This window comes from Biomphalaria glabrata, chromosome 16 (assembly GCF_947242115.1).
Source record: "Biomphalaria glabrata chromosome 16, xgBioGlab47.1, whole genome shotgun sequence".
NCBI classification, from domain to species: Eukaryota; Metazoa; Mollusca; class Gastropoda; family Planorbidae; genus Biomphalaria; species Biomphalaria glabrata.
This window is the reverse complement of record NC_074726.1, coordinates 22270845-22292278: the sequence shown is the minus strand read 5'-3', so window position 1 is coordinate 22292278 and position 21434 is coordinate 22270845. Positions and strand designations below refer to the sequence as shown.

General features: G+C 35.4%; 1 protein-coding gene across 3 annotated transcripts; it reads left to right on the top strand.

The window, feature by feature from the left end:
* Positions 1 to 175: 175 nt before the first annotated feature.
* LOC106075351 (uncharacterized) lies at positions 176 to 20778 on the top strand. Of its 3 annotated transcripts, none has more exons than XM_056014407.1 (2): positions 176 to 285; positions 19973 to 20778. In XM_056014407.1, exon 2 carries the CDS (start codon positions 19977 to 19979, stop codon positions 20640 to 20642), a length of 666 nt encoding a protein of 221 aa, XP_055870382.1. In that variant the 5' UTR covers positions 176 to 285; positions 19973 to 19976; the 3' UTR covers positions 20643 to 20778. The 3 variants fall into 3 exon arrangements, with proteins under 3 accessions (XP_055870382.1, XP_055870381.1, XP_055870380.1); XM_056014406.1 differs by lacking the exon at positions 176 to 285 and adding an exon at positions 14978 to 15171; XM_056014405.1 differs by lacking the exon at positions 176 to 285 and adding an exon at positions 14987 to 15167.
* Positions 20779 to 21434: the final 656 nt, after the last annotated feature.

The following is a 21434-nucleotide window of genomic DNA, read 5'->3' as shown; positions in this document are numbered from 1 at the left end:
TGTAGGCTATTACATTATTTCGGAAAATGTGTTAGATTAAATTAGTAGGCCTTAGTAGAGTCTAAAAGATTTTTAAGAAAATACTTCGCTCAGACTACTCAGAGGCCCCTTACCCTGAAAAAGGAATACTATGAAAAATTTAACAAGTGGCATCCATGCGGCCCTTATCTTGTAAAATACAGACGTGGTTTCAAAAAAGAAGATACTGTGGTCCTACCGGCTCATTTGGATACCGGCCCACCGGGCATTTGCCTGAATGCCCATATAGCCAGTCCGCCCCTGTTTGTAAGTATTACATTTGGTTTAATAGGCATGTTTGTAACTTTGTTTTGTTACAGAACTATAATTCAAAGCTCTAAGAAAACATTTCGGAAGTGAGAGGAGAAGTTAAGTGGACCAATTAGATTCTACTCTGAATTGTTTTTTGCATTTTTAGGATTCAAGCATTAATTATGAGCTATAGTCCCAAATTTATTTAACTAGAAAAATGGCAGATTGTGTAAAGGTTGGAAAAAAGCAACTAGGAAAACAATATTTGGGTTCAGAACTCATCTCAATCGTTACTCTTAAACTGAATAATTTCGTATGAATTCCAATTTTTCAAAAGCAAAGTCTTTCTTTAAAAAAATTATGATAAATTGATGTGAAATTACATAAACTCTGTCGCCACCTATTTTGTTTTAAAACATCATGTTTTCGTCTGGGGCGGTAGAGTGAAAACGATTAACCCTTGCTCCTTTTTATAATTTTTGTTAATCATTGCATTTGGAATTAAAAGAATAGGGGTGGGTCGACTCGATGTAAGAATTAAATTTATAGCATATATAAATAATATTAGTGACAGATTTTTTAAAAAAATTGTAATATCCTAACTACAATACAAAAAGAAAAACAATTGCTTTGTCCGATGGGATACAACCCTTTTTCATTTTATATTTACTAATGATAAAATTTGAGATTATAAATGGGTTCACATATCAATACGTAGCTTATATTATATAGATATTCGACTAATTTTGTTCACAAACTATGATTTCTCCATAAAAATAGGACCGCCCCCCTCCCACACTCAGAGGGCTAGAGTATGGAAGGCAGTAGATGCAATCCTCCCTTACCCCACCGAATCGGCCTAGATACCAGAAGGGGAGCGACATAATATAAAAATTATATTTTAATTCAACTAATTTTGTTCACAAACAATAATTTTCCCATAAAAGTAGGACCGCCCCTCCCCCCACTCAAAGGGCTTAAGTGGGAAGGGCAGTAGAGGTATTCGCCCCCCCCCCTCCCAAATTGGCCAACAGGGGAATGACATAATATTAAGATCGGTTAAAACACCAATAACAAGTTTTAATCATATAAATATTTAATTGATATTGTTAGCAAGCTGTGATTTTTACAAATAAATTGGACCGCCCCCCCCCTCCCTCAAAAGTTTATGTATGGTGGTGGCGGGGTTGATGCTGACCAAATTGGCCAAACATAGTAAGGGGGGGGGGGGCGAACTAATCTTTAAAAATAGGTTGAAATATAAATAATTAGTATATATTATTAACATAAGTAATAAATTCTTATACAAATTGTGTGAATGCTATACACCCCCCTTCCCCTGGATCCGCCAGTGAGATTACGATGCTACTATGATTGCTGGAATTGCAGAAAAACTCATCACAGCATTGGAAGACCTGAAAGTGACGATGATGCCCCTAATTATTTGTAACTTTGCGAATTGTAGGGAATTAATTAATTAGTTATCGCACCACAATAGGCTGAAAGTGAATGTGACATTAAAAAGACGGAATTTCTAAAACAAAATATAGATAATTATTAGTTAAAGACAGCGTAGGCACTAGCACTGTTCTATCATAGTCTAATTTGTGGCAAACACGGGACTGTTTCATGTTCTGAATGAAATGGGAAATTCACTTTGTTTATGTCAACTATATTTTGTGAGCAATCAGGAAATAAAAAGCCTTAAAATGAATTATTAGCATAGATTCTTCTGTTCTTGTACCTCCATTGATTGGTGTCTTGAGTCACCGGAGATAGTTAAGGGAAAGAATCGTCTATAGATGTATTAATGGGCCACAATCATTTGCGTCGATATTATTTACGGTTACGATTCATAATTACCGGTGATTGTATTTTTTTTTATTACAGAGAAAAGAAAATATAATATTTAATTAATAAGCACAATATTATTGCAATATATACTTATTTTCTGTATTTGTTTTAATAATACAGTTTTTTTAGGCTAAATGTTGGTATTTTTGTTATAAGTCTATTAAAAATTGTAATATTTATCATCTTTAAACATATTACTATAAGCTCTTCTACTAAATAGTATCAGGTAACGACAATAAGTATGTGATACCAATGCCTTACTACTATAGTATATAAAACAATGCTTAATCTTGTCTTAGTAATCTATATTATCAATCGTACAATATTTTAGACCATCACATATTAGGGATTTTTATTATTATAGCTTTTATATAGCGCTACTTTCATGCTTATACCATGCTCAGAGCGCTTTGGTCCAATCTCATTTGTGGACCGTTTGCGGGAGGGGGTATCTAGGAGTTGGTTTTCCGTGCTGCCTTTAGGCACTCAGTAAACACAACTCTGCCAGAGTCGGGTGTCGAACCTCGAGCCCCCTTCTGGGTAGCCAAGCCAAGCCAAGTTCAAGCGCACTTGGCCTCTCGACCACATTACAATAACATCAAACAGTATCTAAAGAATGTTATCCTCATCTTAAAATTTGTAGACGCATATCAAATAGCGCCAGAAATATTCAGAAAATGCTGGAATATACGTTTCTTTAACATAAGTCCAAATTGTACTTTACTAAGAGCTAGAGAATCACGATTGGTTCTTTTGCATGGGACGTTTTACAAAGATTATATCCACTCACTCTGTCTGTCTGTCAGTCTGGTAAAATGTTTGTCCACGTTATCTCTCTCCCACCCGTTCTCGGATCAAGCTGAAGCTTTACATAATTATTTATTGGCATAGACAAGACATGAATCAATTTAAAACATTAACCAATTAGTCAATTAATTTCTGGTGCTTAATTATTTTGTTTTATAACAACATGGAAAATTGTATTCACAAATACGGCTAGATATGTAGGGTTTCGTTCCCTTAATTGTATTGATTATTTAGTATACCTACCACAACATGAATCTATTTAAAAGTTAAACAATTAGTTAATTAATTCTTGGTAATTAATTATTATATTTTATGTCGAATAAGGGAAAAAAATTATATTACTTAGAGATATAGTTTTCAGTGCGGAGTTCTTTCCCTTAGATAAGCTATTATTAAAAGAAAGCTTGTATAAGGAAACGAGCTCCGCCTTACAACTATGTGTATACCCGAGAAGGGGTGTGTGAGAAATAACGTGTACACACTTTTTACCTGACAGACAGACAGACAGACAGATAGAAAAATTGAGTTGGTATACGCTTTGTGGAAAAAAAAAACAACCTCTGTTTTGTTCGGTTATACCGAAAACTCTTGCTATTTATAGTCTTTCTGTCCTAGATGAAGTCTGATTCATATATAATGAAGTTTTCAGACTTTGTTTGTTACCAAAAGGGAGAGAACACTCGATATTGTGAGTTTATATTGTTTCATAATATTGACTTTAATTTTAATCTTCATTCAACAGCAATTCATTTTAAGTGTGACAATTATTTTATTAATCAATGCAAGATATGTATTAAATGGATTCTTTTTCACACACAGATCACATAAAGCAGAAGTCTTAGATTGCATAAAGCAGAAGATTTAGATTGCACAAAGCAGAAGCTTTAGATCGCATAAAGCAGAAGTCTCAGATATTATAAAGTAGAGGTCTTAAATCGCATAAAGCAGAAGCTTTAGATCGCACAAAGTAGAAACTTTAGATCACATTAAGCAGAAGTCTCAGATCGATAAAGCAAACATATTAGATCGCATAAAGCAGAAGTTTTAGATCGCATAAAGCAGAAGTCTTAGATCGCATAAAGCAGAAGTCTCAGATCGCATAAAGCAGATGTTTTAGATCGCATAAAGCAGAAGTCTCAGATCGCATAAAACAGAAGTCTCTGATCGCATAAAGCAGAAGTCTTAGATCGCATGAAGCAGAAGTCTTAGATCGCATAAAGCAGAGTTCTTAGATCGCATAAAGCAGACGTTTTAGATCGCATAAAACAGAGTTCTTAGATCGCATGAAGCAGAAGTCTTAGATCGCATAAAACAGAGTTCTTAGATCGCATAAAGCAGAAGTCTTAGATCGCATAAAGCAGAGGTCTTAGATCGCATAAAGCAGAGTTCTTAGATCGCATGAAGCAGAAGTCTTAGATCGCATAAAACAGAGTTCTTAGATCGCATAAAGCAGACGTTTTAGATCGCATAAAACAGAGTTCTTAGATCGCATAAAACAGAGTTCTTAGATCGCATAAAACAGAGTTCTTAGATCGCATAAAGCAGAGTTCTTAGATCGCATAAAGCAGAAGTCTTAGATCGCATAAAGCAGACGTTTTAGATCGCATAAAACAGAGTTCTTAGATCGCATAAAGCAGAAGTCTTAGATCGCATAAAGCAGAAGTTTTAGATCGCATAAAGCAGAAGTCTTAGATCGCATAAAGCATATTCTTAGCTCGCATAAGGAGAAAAAATGTGACTAAAGGATAACAGGCCTTACAATAGATTTATTTGTATAGAGTGTTCTGTTCCAATGCCTCGATGGTTTAATCCCTCCAGATACCGCAATGGAAAGAATAGTGTAGTTACATATTAAAGTAACTCAATCATTTTCATTGATATTATTTTCATTTAAAAATCATAGTTGGCAATAGGAGGCGCGGTGGCTGAGTGGTAAACATGGATCCCGGGTTTGAATCCTTGTGAAGACTGGGATTTTAAATGTCAGAATCTTTAGGGCGCCTCTAAGTCCACCCAGGAACCTAACATTACTTGGGGAAATGTAAAGGAGGTTGGTCTTTGTGCTAGCCACAGGACACACTCGTTAACCGTGGGCCACAGAGAGCCTTTACATCCTCTGCCCCATAGATTGCAAGGTCTGAAAAGGGGAACATTATTTCACTACTTCAGGTGACTGAATACTTTATTGATAGCTATAGAATGTGTAAAACTAAATGTACATGCACCGTTTTGAATTATCTACTTAAAGTTTATATCTGTTTATAACAAATTTGTTTAAAGTGTTGCATTCTTTTTTAATTTAACTATTAAAACATTTTAAAGTAAATCTTCATATCTGAGCCAAATGGCCACATAGCAGGATATCTATCCATCCCAAACTTATCCTTAACGGAACACTTCCCATTTTCGGAGAATGGAACGGAAGCCTTTGCTTATTTATTTATTTCCCATTTGTTTATTTAGATTGGATATAGCTAAATTATATTCTAATTTTAAATATATATGAAATAAAAAAACACAACTTTGATGGTGTCATATTCTAGAAGAAATTGACTTCTTAATATCAGGTACAATATTGATAAGCTCTATTCTCTTATCTGGTTGGGCATCAGGCCGCCCTTTTCAAGATCTCTACTTTCTATTTTGTTGCAACATTATGAACAATATTTTGCTTGTAGGAACTGAAGTAACATACATCTACCTGTTTTTGAAATATTGCTCTTCTGACAAACCTAACTAGAATTCATTGAATTGTCGATCTTTGTATCTTTATTTCAAATAGTGTCAGTGGATAGTTCATAATGACATTTAAGTGTGGTTTTTTTTTATTCGTTTTCGAGAAGACCTAATAACTTTTTTTTTCTTTCTATGTAGTCTACTTATGAATAATTAATGTGTAAGTCTTCTAGTTTATCGTATCAATAGTTCATGGAGACCTATTCTAGCCTCGCGTAGCTCTAGTGTTCCGAGAAATACAGTTTGGGGAAACACTGCTGTATTTCAATTTTTCACCTTAAGTAAGTTACATTATCTTACCATTCAAATAACCCCTAAATACACGTCTTACTTAGATACCAATTCTCGATTAAATAGCGAGCGTTCATTTTGGACAATCCCTAATAGGGATGATTGTATTATGCCCTGAAGTATTAAATTTTATAAGACGTTAACATAACTATGGCATAAAATTTTAGATGACTTCAAAGAATATAGAAAGTGCTGGATTTCCTAACCAAAGCCTTACTTGTACCTTACGAAGAAGAGCTAGAGAATCTTTAGTAGGCATAATGCTTTGGACCCTTTTTGAAACTCCATCTGCTTATATAGAAGACTGAAAGAAAGAAATTTGTAGTGTACTAAACCCACGCAATACAAATTTTACAATATATAATTTATAACTGATTCTCTACAGTGGGAATATTACAACATCATGAACTATAAACTGAAAAAAGGCAACGAGCTGACGACATTTGCGATTAAGTAACCCTTGTGCTCGCCCTGGAAAAGCGGAGATTATAGACACTCAGTCAGAACGACAGTAACATCAGGAAGTCCTTAATCGCTGTTTGTTGTCCTCAGTGTTGTGTATAACAATGTAAAAAACAAAACAAAAATACAACATATTATCAAAGATGTACATACACCAACGTTAATAAAAAAAATGAATGAAAAGCCAATTGTCAGCAACCAGGACCAGCATTAAAACTATTAATGAAAACTGAATCGATGGATGAAATCGTTTGTTATTAAAGTTGTTTCGTATGGAATATTGGATGTATGTTAGCCTCCTTCAGTCGTAGAACGACTCTGGTTAATCTCGAATACTTTTTTTATGTGACTGTGGAGCCCCATTTCGGAGAGACACTACCGTCCACATATATCACAGGTTAAGGTAGCTTTATATATGGTGGTAGAGGAGCCGGCCATTTTTACTATTGGCACGCATTTCTTCCAGATCCGAGTTCCATGTGCTTTCCATGACTTTCATTGTCACCATCTCTCTCCACATAGTGCCGTCCGCAGCTAAGTCTTCCCAGTAGTTAACATCAATATCCACTGCTTTGAGGTCACATTTGATTGCTTCCAGATATCGAAGGTGTGGATAACCAGTTTTGTTTTTTGTTTAGCCGGAAGTGAGTGTTCCGTAAAGAATGACTTTCGGGATGTGGTTGTCCTCCACTCGGAAGACAGGAACATCTCAGGCGTCGTAGTCTTACCATTGAGAAGATGCCGGGAAGACCTTTTATTACAAGTATTTTTTGATATCGAAAAAAGGTAAATAACTACTTCTTAATGAGAGATGTGGATGTATATATGGATTTCATCCCATTTTTACGTTTGTCTCGTTTTATCTCCCACTTCCTTTTTTCGAATCAGGTTGAAATTTTGCATAATTAATTAATATCTTGTGATATATCCTGGTAATACCCGGTTCTGTCCCTTGGATAATCTTTGTGTTTTGTTTTTTTTGGGAGTGTTATTTTTTTTGCTTATTTTCATTATAATAGCATTGAAACTGCTTCTAAATTTAATACCTACATTTGCATTATTCAATTACGACAAATATTATAAATTTTTGAATTATTGTGATTATATTTAAAGTTATTTGAGAACGGTATCTTATTAACCGTATTGGAGAAGTCCAAAATACGACCGAAAGGATGTGTGGGGCTATTCAGTCAGCCTAACCGTTGGTACAAAATGAAGAAATCACATTTGATTAGTTGGTTTTCTTTAATTTTGTTTTTTCAAAATAAGTTCTCTCAATCTTTTTTTTTGGTGGATTTTATTGTATGGTACTCTAAATTTCTAATAACCTAAAATTTTTAATTTCTAATATTCTAATTTTCTCATTTTCTAATATTCTTAGTTTTTAATATTTTACTAATCTAATTTTCTCATTTTCTAAATTCTAAATTTCTAATATTCTAATTTTCTTAGATTCTGATTTTCTTAAATTCTAATTTTCTTAAATTCTACTTTTCTTAGTTTATTATATTCTAATTTTCTAAACAATATTCTAATTTTATTCTTGTAGGAACGCAACGTTTTTTGTTTTTTTTCCGGCTACAAGAATTGACAGTTTTCTTTCACAATCAAGTTCTCCTATCCATTTGCACCGTTGGGGCACCACACAAGATGTGTTCTCCGTATCTTTTCATTTCTCTCTTTCTTTTGACTTTAATCTTCTTTTTTTTTCTTCTTCATCGTTCTCATTGTTATATTGGAGTGTTCATATGACTAAACCAATACTTGAGATGAACTGCGCAGTGGTTTCCAAATCAGGGAGCTCTCCATATAGTTTTCTTTCTATTGGGGTGTTTTGGGGCCAATGTCTTATGCGGGCCTCTTGGTAGAGAGAGCAGTTTTGGAGGACGTGGTCGGCTTTTCTGGTGATACTCCACATGGGCAGATTTCACTGGTTCCAATTTTGAGCTTCCGGAACATGTGTTGTCGCATTCTGTTGTGTCCGGTCCTGAGTCGAAAGATTAGACGTTGGTCTTGTCGGGATAGCTTATAGTAAGTATAATCTTTCTTGTGATTTGGATGGGAGCTCGTCCATTTCTCATTTATTTTATCTACAATTAATTTCTTCATTTATTCTGGATAGAGTGCAGAGTTTACTTGTGAGTTTGTTGTCCCACTCTTGGCGAGTGTGTCAGCCTTCTCATTTCCTGCTAGTTGTATGTGAGCTGATATCTTTAATGAATTTCTTTCGATGACAGGCCGGTCCATTCTTTTATGTTGTCTTCCCATGGCTTTCTCTGTCAAATTTTTATTATTATCCAAGGTACCTTTCCATGAAAAACAGTCTCAAAATAGTATTTCTTAAAACCACATAAAACATGGGAGACTTGATGGCTGAGAGATAAAGCGCTCGGTTTACGAACTGAAGTCCCGGGTTCGAATCCTAGGATTTTTAATTTCAGGATCTTATGGCGCCCCTAAGTCCACCCAGCTATATTAAGTACCTGACAGTAGTTGGGGAAAGTAAAGGCGGATGGTCGTTGTGTTGGCCAGATGAAACCCTCGTAAACCGTGAGCCACAGAAACAGATGACCTTTCCATCATCTGCCCTATAGATTTCATGGTCTGAAAAGGTTAACATAAAACCTTGCAAATTAAAATCATTTATTGCCATTGGAAAGTGTTTTTACCATATTTGGCAATACACAAAAGAGCTATTACTAGTAAGTAGTCGAACGGAATCGTAGCGTAAGCCGCTATTTTTCAGTGGCGGCCTTAGGCCACTGAAACCTATTTGATCGCAGTGGGCCCCGCACGTTCATAGGACCCGCGCTAATTCTAGGTGTATAAATTATTAAATTAAACCATTTTATAACTTAAAACAGATTTCCCGCGGCCTCCTGATTTACCAGGAGCTCCTTGTAATCTCCTCAAATTGCGAAATATACGAAAAGTCCTGGAAATATCCGGAAATTATTAAAATCTTTTGAAAACTCATACTAATGTCCTAAAATGTATAGTCAAAATTTGTCATTTTGGGGTGTCATTTAATATGGAAAACGCCAATCCTACGCGCTATAAAAAAGGCATTATGCAATACCCTTATCCTATCTTATATAATACAGACGTTAATTTAAAAAAGAAGATGATTACGTCCTACGCGTCATGCATTCAGTCATTCACCGGGTTTCTATGTGACCTTACAAATACGTTTAATTTAATCTATTCAAAGTTTACATTCTCGTAAAAGAAATATATCTTCGTCTATGCAGTTAGATCTAGAAACTAGTATGCAAATAAAACAAGGTTACAAAGACAGTTTGTGTGGAAACACAAACTTAAAATCGGCCCCCGAAGTGGTCCACCCAGGCAGGCTTCAATATTGTCAGAAAGAACATCCAAATGAAATTATATCAAAGACAAATGAGAGATAAGAATGGAGAAAGAAGGTTGACAGATCTTGTGTAGTGCCCTAACGGTCCAGCAAATCAAAGGATAGGTGCAAGTGAATGCAAAGTTAGATGTGAACCTGGCCTAACTAGTTCCCCTTTCCGACCTTGTGGTCTATAGGGCAGATGATGTAAAGTTCATCTGTTTTTGTGGCCTACGGTTAACGAGAGTGTCATGTAGCCAGCACAATGACCAACCGCCTTTACTTTTCCCCAACTAATATCAGGTACCCATAAGGGCTGGGTGAACTCATGGGCGCCCATGAATTCCGAAGTTGAAAATCCCAGTCTTCACCAGGATTCGAACCCGGGACCCCCGGTTCGAATACCAAAAGCCTTATAACTATTCCGGCACACAAAAGTATTGTTTCAGAAAATACAGTCTGGAAGATTACTATTCCTTTTCAATTTGGTCCTACTTATAATGCATACTAATAAGCTTTTTCTCTTTAAAAAAAAACTTATTGCATAAGGGATTTTAAAAATTAGATTTTTCGCTTTCACAAAGAAAAAAATAGCCGTTGCATCAGAACTTTGAATGGTCTAAAATATTGTGATGTCGAATTTTCACTATCTTTTCTAGTTTACGAGATCTAAGCGGTACAGACGGACAGACATTTCACACAAAACTAATAGCGTCTTTTCCCATTTCGGGGGCTGCTAAAAATGCGAATAAATTTTAGATTTATATGCTTGACTAACCACGGCAGTCTGTATTTTCTCGCCAGACCACTCAACACACAACAAACACTATTGCTTGGTTGTCTTATCATGGCCGACTACACGTAGTCTCGACTAGCCTTACACTGAACAATTTGTTCGAATCAGTCAGACACACGATCTAATGACTTCTTGGGATAAGGAGAGGCTTAGATGAAAATGTTACTTTTTTTTTTCTCAATTTGGTTATTCTAATGCTTGTTGATCTATTTATACATGTATATATATATATAACTGTATCATAGCTTTGGACTAGGCCGTCACTAAGTCGAACAGCTACTGTAAGAATGAAGCGATACGATTGGTTAAATCTAGTTTCTCTTTAGGTATTGTTGAGGAAAGTGACGTATGAAATAGCTTAAAACAAAATCTTAAAAAATCCCGTTTTTTTTTAGATGTCAAAAATGTATTGATTAATTTATTAAATATAAATGTTTCTAAGCATTTAAATACAAATGGTAAAATTTTTACTATTACAAAATTACAACTTTTTACGCAGAATTCAAATATGTCAATAGCTCAAATTTGAAAAACCATCGGAAAGAAAATAGTTACAGCCGTTTTCAACATGAATAAATAAATAAATATATATAGTACAGATTAATAGTAGTACTAAACCAGTGCTAACACAGATATATTACATATCGCACTGTGTCTTATAGGTTTTTGAAATTTATAGCATATTTTTAGTTTTTTTTTTTTTTTCAAAAATATTATATTAAAAATTGCACATATCAATAAACGTTATTTCTTTTTTCTTTGTTACTGTTTATGCATAACCTTTTTTACTTGTGCGATTATCAAAAGTGGATAACGAAACTAATTTTTTTTCAATACCTCTATTCAAGTCAGAACTTCATTGAACCTTAAGAAACCTTGAACCTGCGTGGACGTTTATCTAATAATAAATCCCGACTTTAACGATTTTCAACGAAATTTAAAAGTTGATGTATATCGCTGAGAAAAGAATTACTAGCTCAATGGCCACACGGGAAAAACTCTAGTTTGACAGTTATATTTTTTTTTATTAAAAAATAATTAAATGTCAGTTTGAGTACTAGACTTAGATGTAGAGCCAACATTAGTTTTGAATGAACTATCGCGTTCTTGAAGGACCGAGGATTTGATTCCTTTCATAGACATTAGTCTTTAAAAAAAAGTGATGTAGTCACCTGTAGTGTAGTGAATTGCTTAAATGATTAATAGTTTCTTTAAGTTTATTGAAAGCTTATGTAAGCTTTGCTTATACTTTTACTTATAATATTATATAGATTACGTCAAGATGTTAAATGTAGAAGTAAATGTAGATCTAACTAGATCTTTAGAGTTGCACGTTTAAGGAAGGTATTAATAAATAATTGATTTCATATACAATTCCTGATGGTCGAATTAGTAACATTGTTCGTTCAAGCAGCCGACGGTGTTAAAATCAAGCGTTCGAAACCCGGTTTGAAGAGAAATAGTTTTTAGTATTATAGTATAATGGAGTTATTGTCTTTTCTTTTACATTGTTTTTAAATGTTTTTCTTTCTAAAATGTCTTATGCAAACTATTTGTAAGATAACAATACAACTATTTTAGAACAACACATACAAGTATGGTATATTATGCTAAAAAAATATGTTTATTTTTAAATATTTTTTGGTACAAACATACAGTTTTTTTTTAATTAACATAATGTTATTACAAATAAATACCTATACTTTTTTGTATGTATCTTTTGCTTTTGTTTGTTTTTTTTTGTCTACTTGTATATCAAGTGCCAGTATTTAACAAAGAAAAAAAAAAGTATTGAAAAAATGAAAATTATAGCTCCTCCCCTAAAAGTCTACAAACGAAATCTGATTAAAGTGTTCTATAGGTAATATGAATCATAAATATGCGCTAAAAGAAATAAAAATAAAGTACTATAATCATTGTTTTGTCTAGAAATATCTTTTTATCAATAAAAACCAGACCATATAGTTAAAAATAAATTTTAAAAATTACTCTAATTTTAATACCTAAAAGTTTAGATCTAGACCCTATACACATGCGCATCTTAGGACGAATTTGCCTTAAGTGTTCGTGAAAGAATAAACTTTAAATTAAGCTGTTTCGGTCTGAAATTAGTAAATCATACATTTATCTGTAAAAATAGGGCCATTTTTTTCCTTTTCCTCTTTTTGGCTTACAAATATGATAACGACCCTTGTCCTTGTTGTGACAAGTCAAAAACTCGCTGTCAGAGTCACTCTAAATTATCACAGCATTAATTATCATTTTTCCTTATTTATTTAGTTTATTTTAATTATTTGTCCATCCTACCCCTAAATCATTCACCCGCCACACCTTTTCCGCTCCAGGCTAGACTTAGTTGACCACATTGGAGATAGCGAAGGCGCGTCCTTTCATTTATCTGCCCTTGATCGGGGAAAGGTAAACACACAATCTCTTTTGTCTTGCCCGCCGGATGTCTGAAGGACGGTCGCGGTTGACACCACCTTGGTTTGAATGCAAGCTAATCCTTCTCCCCCCCCCCTTCTCACACGTCTCTCTTTGATCTAAGGGATTACCCTGGTCAACACACCGCGTGATATTCCAAGGTGCGGCTCCCACCTCGAGTCAAATCCACCCACGTGTAAGATAAATCTTAGCCTAGGGCGTTTCCTGTGTCCGCCCACATTTCCCAGGCATATATAAGTAGATTCAAATCTAGCCAGACCCTTTCACTCCTCTATCGCTGTCGATCGAGTCTGGACTATATCATTTATTCTCCCTCCTAGAGGAATACCTGGTGGTAAGCCGAACTTAATCACAATTTCCATCTTAATTACTCTGTGTATATTTCCATTGGATTTTATCATGTGTATTTTGCTTAGTTCATTTATATTTAATTAGTGCATTGTGTATTTCTCACTGGCGTAAGCAGAAAACATAAACATGTGCTATGTATATATTTTAGTATTGCATTAATCTATTAATGCTACGTTGCTCAATTGATCTTTGATGCAACCATGTATATATTTGTACACCTTATTTTATTTCCTTTATCTCGGTTGATCGCCTTGATGATTTTACTATCGCACTGATACTGCGCTTAGAAAGGAGATATGAGTTATCTCCCCTGTATTGAATTATCTCCCCTTTACTCATTTTATTCTAAGGAGAGTTGCGCCGCTTGAAGGGACACCCTATCCATTCAAGCACGCTTCATTGTTCTCGACCCACGGTCATATGTAAACAAACCATCTGGGTCGCTGACCACTACCCATCCCCCCCCCCCCCTTCTTTCTCTATCCACCTGTGTTGTTTATTTGAGATTAGTATTTCCCCTTCTATGTACATTCTCGTATTATTATTTCCCCTTTTATGTACATTTCTATATTGCTACTATCAGCCATCTCTTCTCCAAATTCCATTTGTCATCATCTCCCCTTTATGCTCTAAAGCAATTTTACCAATCTGACGAATGCACCTCAGTCGAGGGCATCGATAAGATGTATGAGAGACATGTCCTAACTTGTCTTTATTTATCCGCAGCCTCCCTCAGGTGTCTGCCTATTTAGATGCTTAGTGCTATTCAGCACTGTATTTGCCATCGAGAATCACCTATTGCCTATTTACCTGCCTATTTAGCTGATATCAAGAATCACCTACTATCTTTGTGCTTAGTGCTCTTCAGCACTGCACTAGCTCACTGACCTGCCCCTATTTATGCGCTTTGTGCTATTCAGCACTGCACTTGCCTACTGAGATCTACTCAACTCTACCACTTGGCGCTATCGGCATTGCCCGCCTATTCGACAGCCCACCTGTCAGGCTATTAGGCGCGACGTCCCTATAGAGGCAGATCCGTGCGAGACGTCATAGCTACGCCAACCCTCTGCAACCCACTGGACATATCCTGTCAACTACGCTGCCCACGGCAGATCAGCCCTGCCCGCAGTAACATTGTGCCCACGGTAGCCGGCCACCCGCCTTACTGTGCCCACTACAGATATTAGATTTTGGGATTGAAACTCCACAAGAACTATATCACCGGCGTCCCTCTATCCACTAGAGCGCCACCTCCAGCTGCAGAACCTCAAGCCAGGACACAGCCAGCTGCGACATCAACAGGAATACCAGCTAAGTCAGAGGACAAAGTGACATACTCTCATAGGTGCAAGAGTGATGATTAAAGCTAGTAATACTTAGAGATAGATGCAAACCCTCCCCCTTTTTATTCTTATATGTATATTTATGTAAATAAATAGTCTTTATTCTTAACCTTTGTATCTATCTTTCATTGCTTTGTCTCGTTGCGTGCCTGCTCCCGATTCATATGCTGATAAGTGGGGGTGTGATTGCTTTCAAAAATAATCATCCCCTAGACATAAAACGTGCCAAACACCCATCACATTTCCCCACCTGTCACACTTGTTTCGATCTTGTCCCATTTTACCGTAAAAAAACAAAAAAAAAAAACAACTGATTAGACATTTCTAGGAAAGTTTATTACGTTACAGCATTATAAGCCTGATATCAACCACACACGTGTCAAAAAAAGCACATCTTTTATAAGAATTCGATACAAATTTATTTTGCATACTAGTGTAGGCAAACATTTCGCCTGAGGTAAGTAATATACATTTTTTACTTTTATGAATATGCTTCGTCTTTTATATATAAAACAATGAGCAAATGTTCAAGTACACTAGTAGTATTTCGTATGTACTTGTCTTAAAGTAAACAATAAAAAAAAATATCTTTGCGAAGAATTTAATAAAGATTGGTCAAACGATCTTGTTTTTTTTTTGGGAGGACATGCATACGTCTTACTATCTGTTTTCGGTCAGAGTGTTACAAGGTCATTTGTCGTCATCGAGAAGTACATAGACGTCTAATTCATAAAAGCGCTGGTTTCGAGTGTGTATGTGTTTCGTGTGTCAAAATTGTTTGTATTTGCATCTATATTGTAGTTGCACAGTAGTTACGCTGAGGTAGTCAATTGTAGTCAAACTAAATTTTCATTTGGTTGCATCAATAAAAATTATCTTATCTTATCTTATCTTATCTTAATATATATATATTATTATTATTATTATTATTATATATATATATATATTAAGATAATATAATTAAATGCAACCTCTATGCAATTGTACTTATCCTCAACTCTGAGGTCAATTTTAGTTGTTTTGGGGCCGTGACAACAATGTGTTTAATTTAAGAATTGGTGAAATAAAAATCAATGCATTGACCAGAATATCAGATAAAAAACCTGTGAATTTGTTTGAGCAGGTAATATTATGCTTTATGATAATGTTTATTATTATTATTATTATTATTATTATTATTATATTAGCAGCTGCAGTAGGGTTTCTATAAAATCACTCAAGTGGTTCTAGTGACATGGTGAAATAGTGTCGAGCCTATAACCCTTTGATCATCAAAGACATCGCACCTTGAGACTTGTTTGATTCAGATTAAAACGAGGAACATAAATTGCGAAACTTTAGGGTCGTTTCATGGACTGTATAAATTTTCTTCTACTTCCATCACTTAAACGATGAATACGTTATCGTTTAATAGTGACAGAGTTTATCTATTTGTCTTGATACGGATCTTGATACTTGATACATTTTTCTTCTGGTTCCAATCTGACTTTTGATAGTAATTTTAAAACTTCTTAGTTTACCAAGTTCAATTTTTGCTTAAAATTACGGGATGTCTATTGTATACTTGAATTTAAAAAAAAAATGAGTTGATTTTGAATAATTTTCAGCTCGAGTTCAGAGTGGTCTGCATGTAGAATGTTGTGAATGCATGTATTGAATTGAAGTGACGTATGGGAAAATGAGACCCGAAAAATATAATCATAGTGACACAGACTGCATCGATTTGACTGACCCCACAATGACCTGTTAACTATTGTAAAAAACGCAAGCTAAAAATCTATAGCCACATTACAAGGTCTTAAGGGTCTGCAAAGACCTTCCTTCAGGGAACAGTACCAGAAAAAAGAAGAGCAGACAGAGAAAGCGATAGAAAGATAGCATATAAGAAAGAACGGGCCTGTCATAGAAAGAGGTTCTGTCTAAGGCAGAGAAATGGAGAAAGATGGTCGGCAAATCTTGCATGGTGTCCAAACGGTCCAACAGACTAAGGGATAGGTAAAGGTAAAAAATGTAATTGACACCAACAATATTATAGTAACATATTTTTTAAATAATTAAAATGCTTATAAAATACTATTGTACATATTTGTATTTACGTACCACTGGCGGATCCAGGAGGGGGGGCGGTAGGGGCGATCGCCCCCCCCCACTCGGTCGACCCCCCCCCCCCCCCCAAGGGGGGGAGCCGGACGAACTTTAGTATAGGATTCACACAATTTGTATACGAATTTATTACTTATGTTAAAAATATATACTAATTATTTATATTTCAACCTATTTTGTGATTATTTCGCTCCCCCCTCTAGTATGTTAGCCAATTTGGTGGGGTCGGGTGGGGGCGATGGTATCAATCCCGCCCCCCCTAAACTTTCGAGTGGGGGGGGCGGTCCAATTTATTTGTAGAAAGCTTGCTAACAAAATCAATTAAATATCTATATTTGTGAAATTTGCTATTGATATTTTAACCAATTTTTATATTATGTCGTTCCCTGTTTGCCGATTGGTGGGGGGGGGGGGGGCGAATACCTCTACTGCCGTTCCCATCTAAACCCTTTGAGTGGGGGGGCGGTCCGTTTTTATGGAGAAATCATAGTTTGTTAACAAAATTAGTTGAATTAATATATAAATTTTATATTATGTCGCTCCCTTTCTGGTATTTTGGCCGATTCGGTGGGGTGAGGGGGGGCGATTGCATGTACTGCCCTCCCCTTTCTAGTCCTCTGAGTGCTGGGGGGGCGGTATTATTTTTGTGGAGAATCATAGTTTGTGAACAAAATTAGTTGAATATGTATATATATAAACTACGTATTGATATGTGACCCATTGTTTATTATGTCGTACCACACTGTAATCTCATATTGTATCATTAGTAAATTTAAATGAAAAAAGGTTGTACCAGGTGGGAGGGGCGATACATGCAATCGCATTTCCCCCATCGGACAAATCAATACTTTTTCTTTTTGTATTATAGTTAAGAAATTACAAAATTTAAAAAATCTGTCACTAATATAATTTATATATGCTATAAATTAAATTCTTATATCGAGTCGCCCCACCCCTATTCTTTAATCCTAAATGAAATCTTTAGCAGAAATTATTAAAGAGCGAGGATTTACGTTTTCACTCTACCGCCCCTTCCCTTTCCAGACAAAGTTTATGTAATTTCACATGAATTTATCATAATTATTTTAAGAAAGACTTTGTATTGGAAAAGTTAAAATTCAAACAAGTATAAGAGTCATGATTGAGATGAGTTCTAAGCCCAGGTAATTTTTTCCTAGTCGCCTTTTCCCAACCTTTACTCAATCTGATATTTTTCTAGTTAAATAAATAAATTTGGGACCATAACTCACAATTTCTACTTGAATTTTCTTGAATACTATTGATCCTCAAAGCAAAAATCTAAATATGTAGGGTATCCTATCTTTTCAAGGAACAAATCGATTTTATTTGCAATATATTATGGGCCTATAAATTCGAATTAGAATATTTTTTAAGTACAACATTATTCGAAAGGTCCTTTTTTAATAGTATGAATAATGAGCTTTAGGTCAGGAGAATGCGTTTCTGCAGTGAAGAATGCAAGAAAACGCGTTTGGCACCGAACTCCATTGATGAATAATGAGCTGTGCTTGTCAGAAGAATACGTTTCTGCAGTGAAAAAAGCAAGAAAACGCTTTTGGCGTCGGGGCTTCGCCCCGAACTCCATTTATGGACAATGAACTGTAGATATCAGGAGAATGCGTTTCTGCAATGAAGAATGCAAGAAAACGCTTTTGGCGTCGGGGCTTCGCCCCGAACTTCATTGATGGATAATGAGCTGTGCTTGTCAGGAGAATGCGTTTCTGCAGTGAAAAAAGCAAGAAAACGCTTTTGTCGTCGGGGCTTCGCCCCGAACCCCACAAAAGAACCTTATAGCGCTGCCCCAGTTGTTTTGTTTTTCGCCGAAGGTTGAGAAATGATATATAAATATATATATTTGTGTGTGTGTGCGTGCGTGCTGTACGCACGTTTATGCATAGGGTTAGGGTTTACTGGGCCTTAAGGTTAGGGTTTGGAAAAAAATCGCCCCCCCCCACTTCAAAGTTCTGGATCCGCTAGTGGTACGTACTACTATAGACTTTTTGTCTTAACACGCGGACTAACGTGGTCTATTTAAGTCGGGATCTTGTAGGCTACAAAAGGTTTATGCAAATTAATTAGAATACAATAAATATTGATGCATCCGATCATATGATCTATCCAAAAATCTAAATTACTGTTAAAATCACCTCTGTGTTGTTTGTATAATAAGACATTTAGATTAACCATACACAGAGGCATGATAAAAATAATTTTTTTCAGATTTTAATTTGTATGTCTTTTTTAGCGGCCCCCGAAAGGGGAAAAGACGATATTAGTTTTGAGCGAAATTTCTGTCCGTCTGTCCGTCCGCCCCGTTTAGATCTCGTAAACTAGAAAAGATATTTAAAATCCGACATCACAATATTTTAGACCATTCAAAGTTCTGATGCAACGGCTACTTTTTTTTTCCTGAAAACGAAAAATCTAATTTTTTAAATCAGTTATGCAAGCAGTTTTTTAAAGAGAAAAAGCTAATTAGTATGCATTTTAAGTTAGACCTAATTTAGAACGAATAGTAATCTTATAATATCCATTTTCTTAAACTTTCTAATGTAGAGTGTTAATACTCCGATATTTCGAATCAAGGAATCAGTATTTTTAAAACAATTACATTCAGTGAAGACCAGGAGAGGCTCGGTAATGCGCTTAGCTCCGAACCGAGGGTCCCAGGTTCGAAGACTGGGATCTTCAACTTCGGAATCATTGGGCGCCTCCGAGTCTACCCAGCTCTAATGGGTACCTGTCATTAGTTGGGGAAAAGTAAAGGCGGTTGATCGTTGTGCTGGCTACATGACATCCTCCTTAACCATAGGCCACAAAAACAGATGAACTTTACATCATCTGCCCTATAGACCACAAGGTCTGAAGCGGGAAGTAATTATGCCAGATTCACATCTAACTTTGCATTCACTTGCACCTATCCTTTGATCTGCAGCACCATTGGGGCACTACACAAGATCTGTCAACCTTCTTTCTCCATTCTTATCTCTCATTTGTCTTTGATATAATTTCATTTGGATGTTCTTTCTGAAAATATTGAAGCCTGCCTGGGTGGACCACTTCGGGGGCCGATTTTAAGTTTGTGTTTCCACACAAACTGTCTTTGTAACCTTGTTTTTTTATATTTTTATTTTACAGGAATATGTCAGAAATAACTATAGCACTAGTTGGTAAAACTGGACATGGGAAATCCAGCACTGGAAATACCATTTTACGAAAAGATGCATTTGAAGAAAGCAATACGACGACATATGCAACAGAAATTTTAACATTGCAACGTGCTGACTTTGGGAACTATAAAGTCAAAGTCTATGATATACCTGGACTAGAGTCACAAACGTTTTCCCAAAAACATATCATACGCCAATTTTATTCACTTATGGAGTCCGCTGGGAAAATTGATCTGTTTATCTTTGCATATAGCTATCCGTCTCGCTTTACCATTGAAGAGGCAAAAGTACTTTCCAAACTTCAGGACACTTTTGGGCATGATTTTCTTGAGAAACACGGCATGATGGTAGTCACTCGTGGAGACCTTTGCAAAAGGGACGCTTCTGGTGATGGCGTTCCCACTGAGGAATGTTTTAGGAAGTGGTGTGAAAACTCTGGAGACAAATTCAAAAGCTTAAGAGAAATGGTCAGTGATAGGATACTTCTTGTTTGTAATAGAGGCACTTTTGAACATAACACTGATAGAATGGTTTCGTCTAGAAAGCTGCATGAGATAGCAATAACAATGCATAATAGAGGAACACCCTTTAAGAAAGAAGAGTTTGAAAGGATCCATAAATGGTGTACAATAGCATAATAAAAACCATAAATATATATAATAAGATGTTCTATTTTTAAATGTAAAAAAATGGAGTAAAATGGAAATTTCGTTGGTTTTACTTGCACGATATTTTTTTTTTCTATAATTTCAAATAAAAGTCCATTCAGTATAATCATAGGTATTTGTTTTATTCTTTGGCAATAACATTATATAATACTTTCAATAATTGAAACAAAACTCCGGTCCAAACATATATTTCCTTTTTCAAAAATTAAAAGAAATAGTATTTATATATTACTATTATTATTATATTTAGTTAATTATTTAATAGTAGTACGTCTATTAGCTTCAGCTAAACAACATTTTTTAAAACTGTACAGAAATGTTTAAATCGATTATGACATTAGGCGTCTACATACTAAGTCTTATAAAAAGTTTCCAATAAAACTACAAGGGTGACAACATATGCATTTTGCAGACCGTTAAATTAATATTAAACATTATATGATGTACTTGTTGGACACAAAATAACGACACAGATTTTGACTATTTCAGTTAGTTTATAAATATTGTTACGAATCTCACTATCCAGGCTCTCTGCAAACTGCACCATACACCACCAACTTAAAGAACTTGACAAGTCAGGGCTCCAAAATAACGTAAAGGTTTAATGTCCATAAATAACAGCCAATACTGTACAATTGGCAGCACGTAGAACAGTACAAATAGCTCTGCGATAACAAATATCTCTCCGATAGCACCGTTCCGCCGTATCAAGTCTTGCACTGGCCTCTCCGTCTCGTTCCGGGCTTGCACTGGGTTCAACAG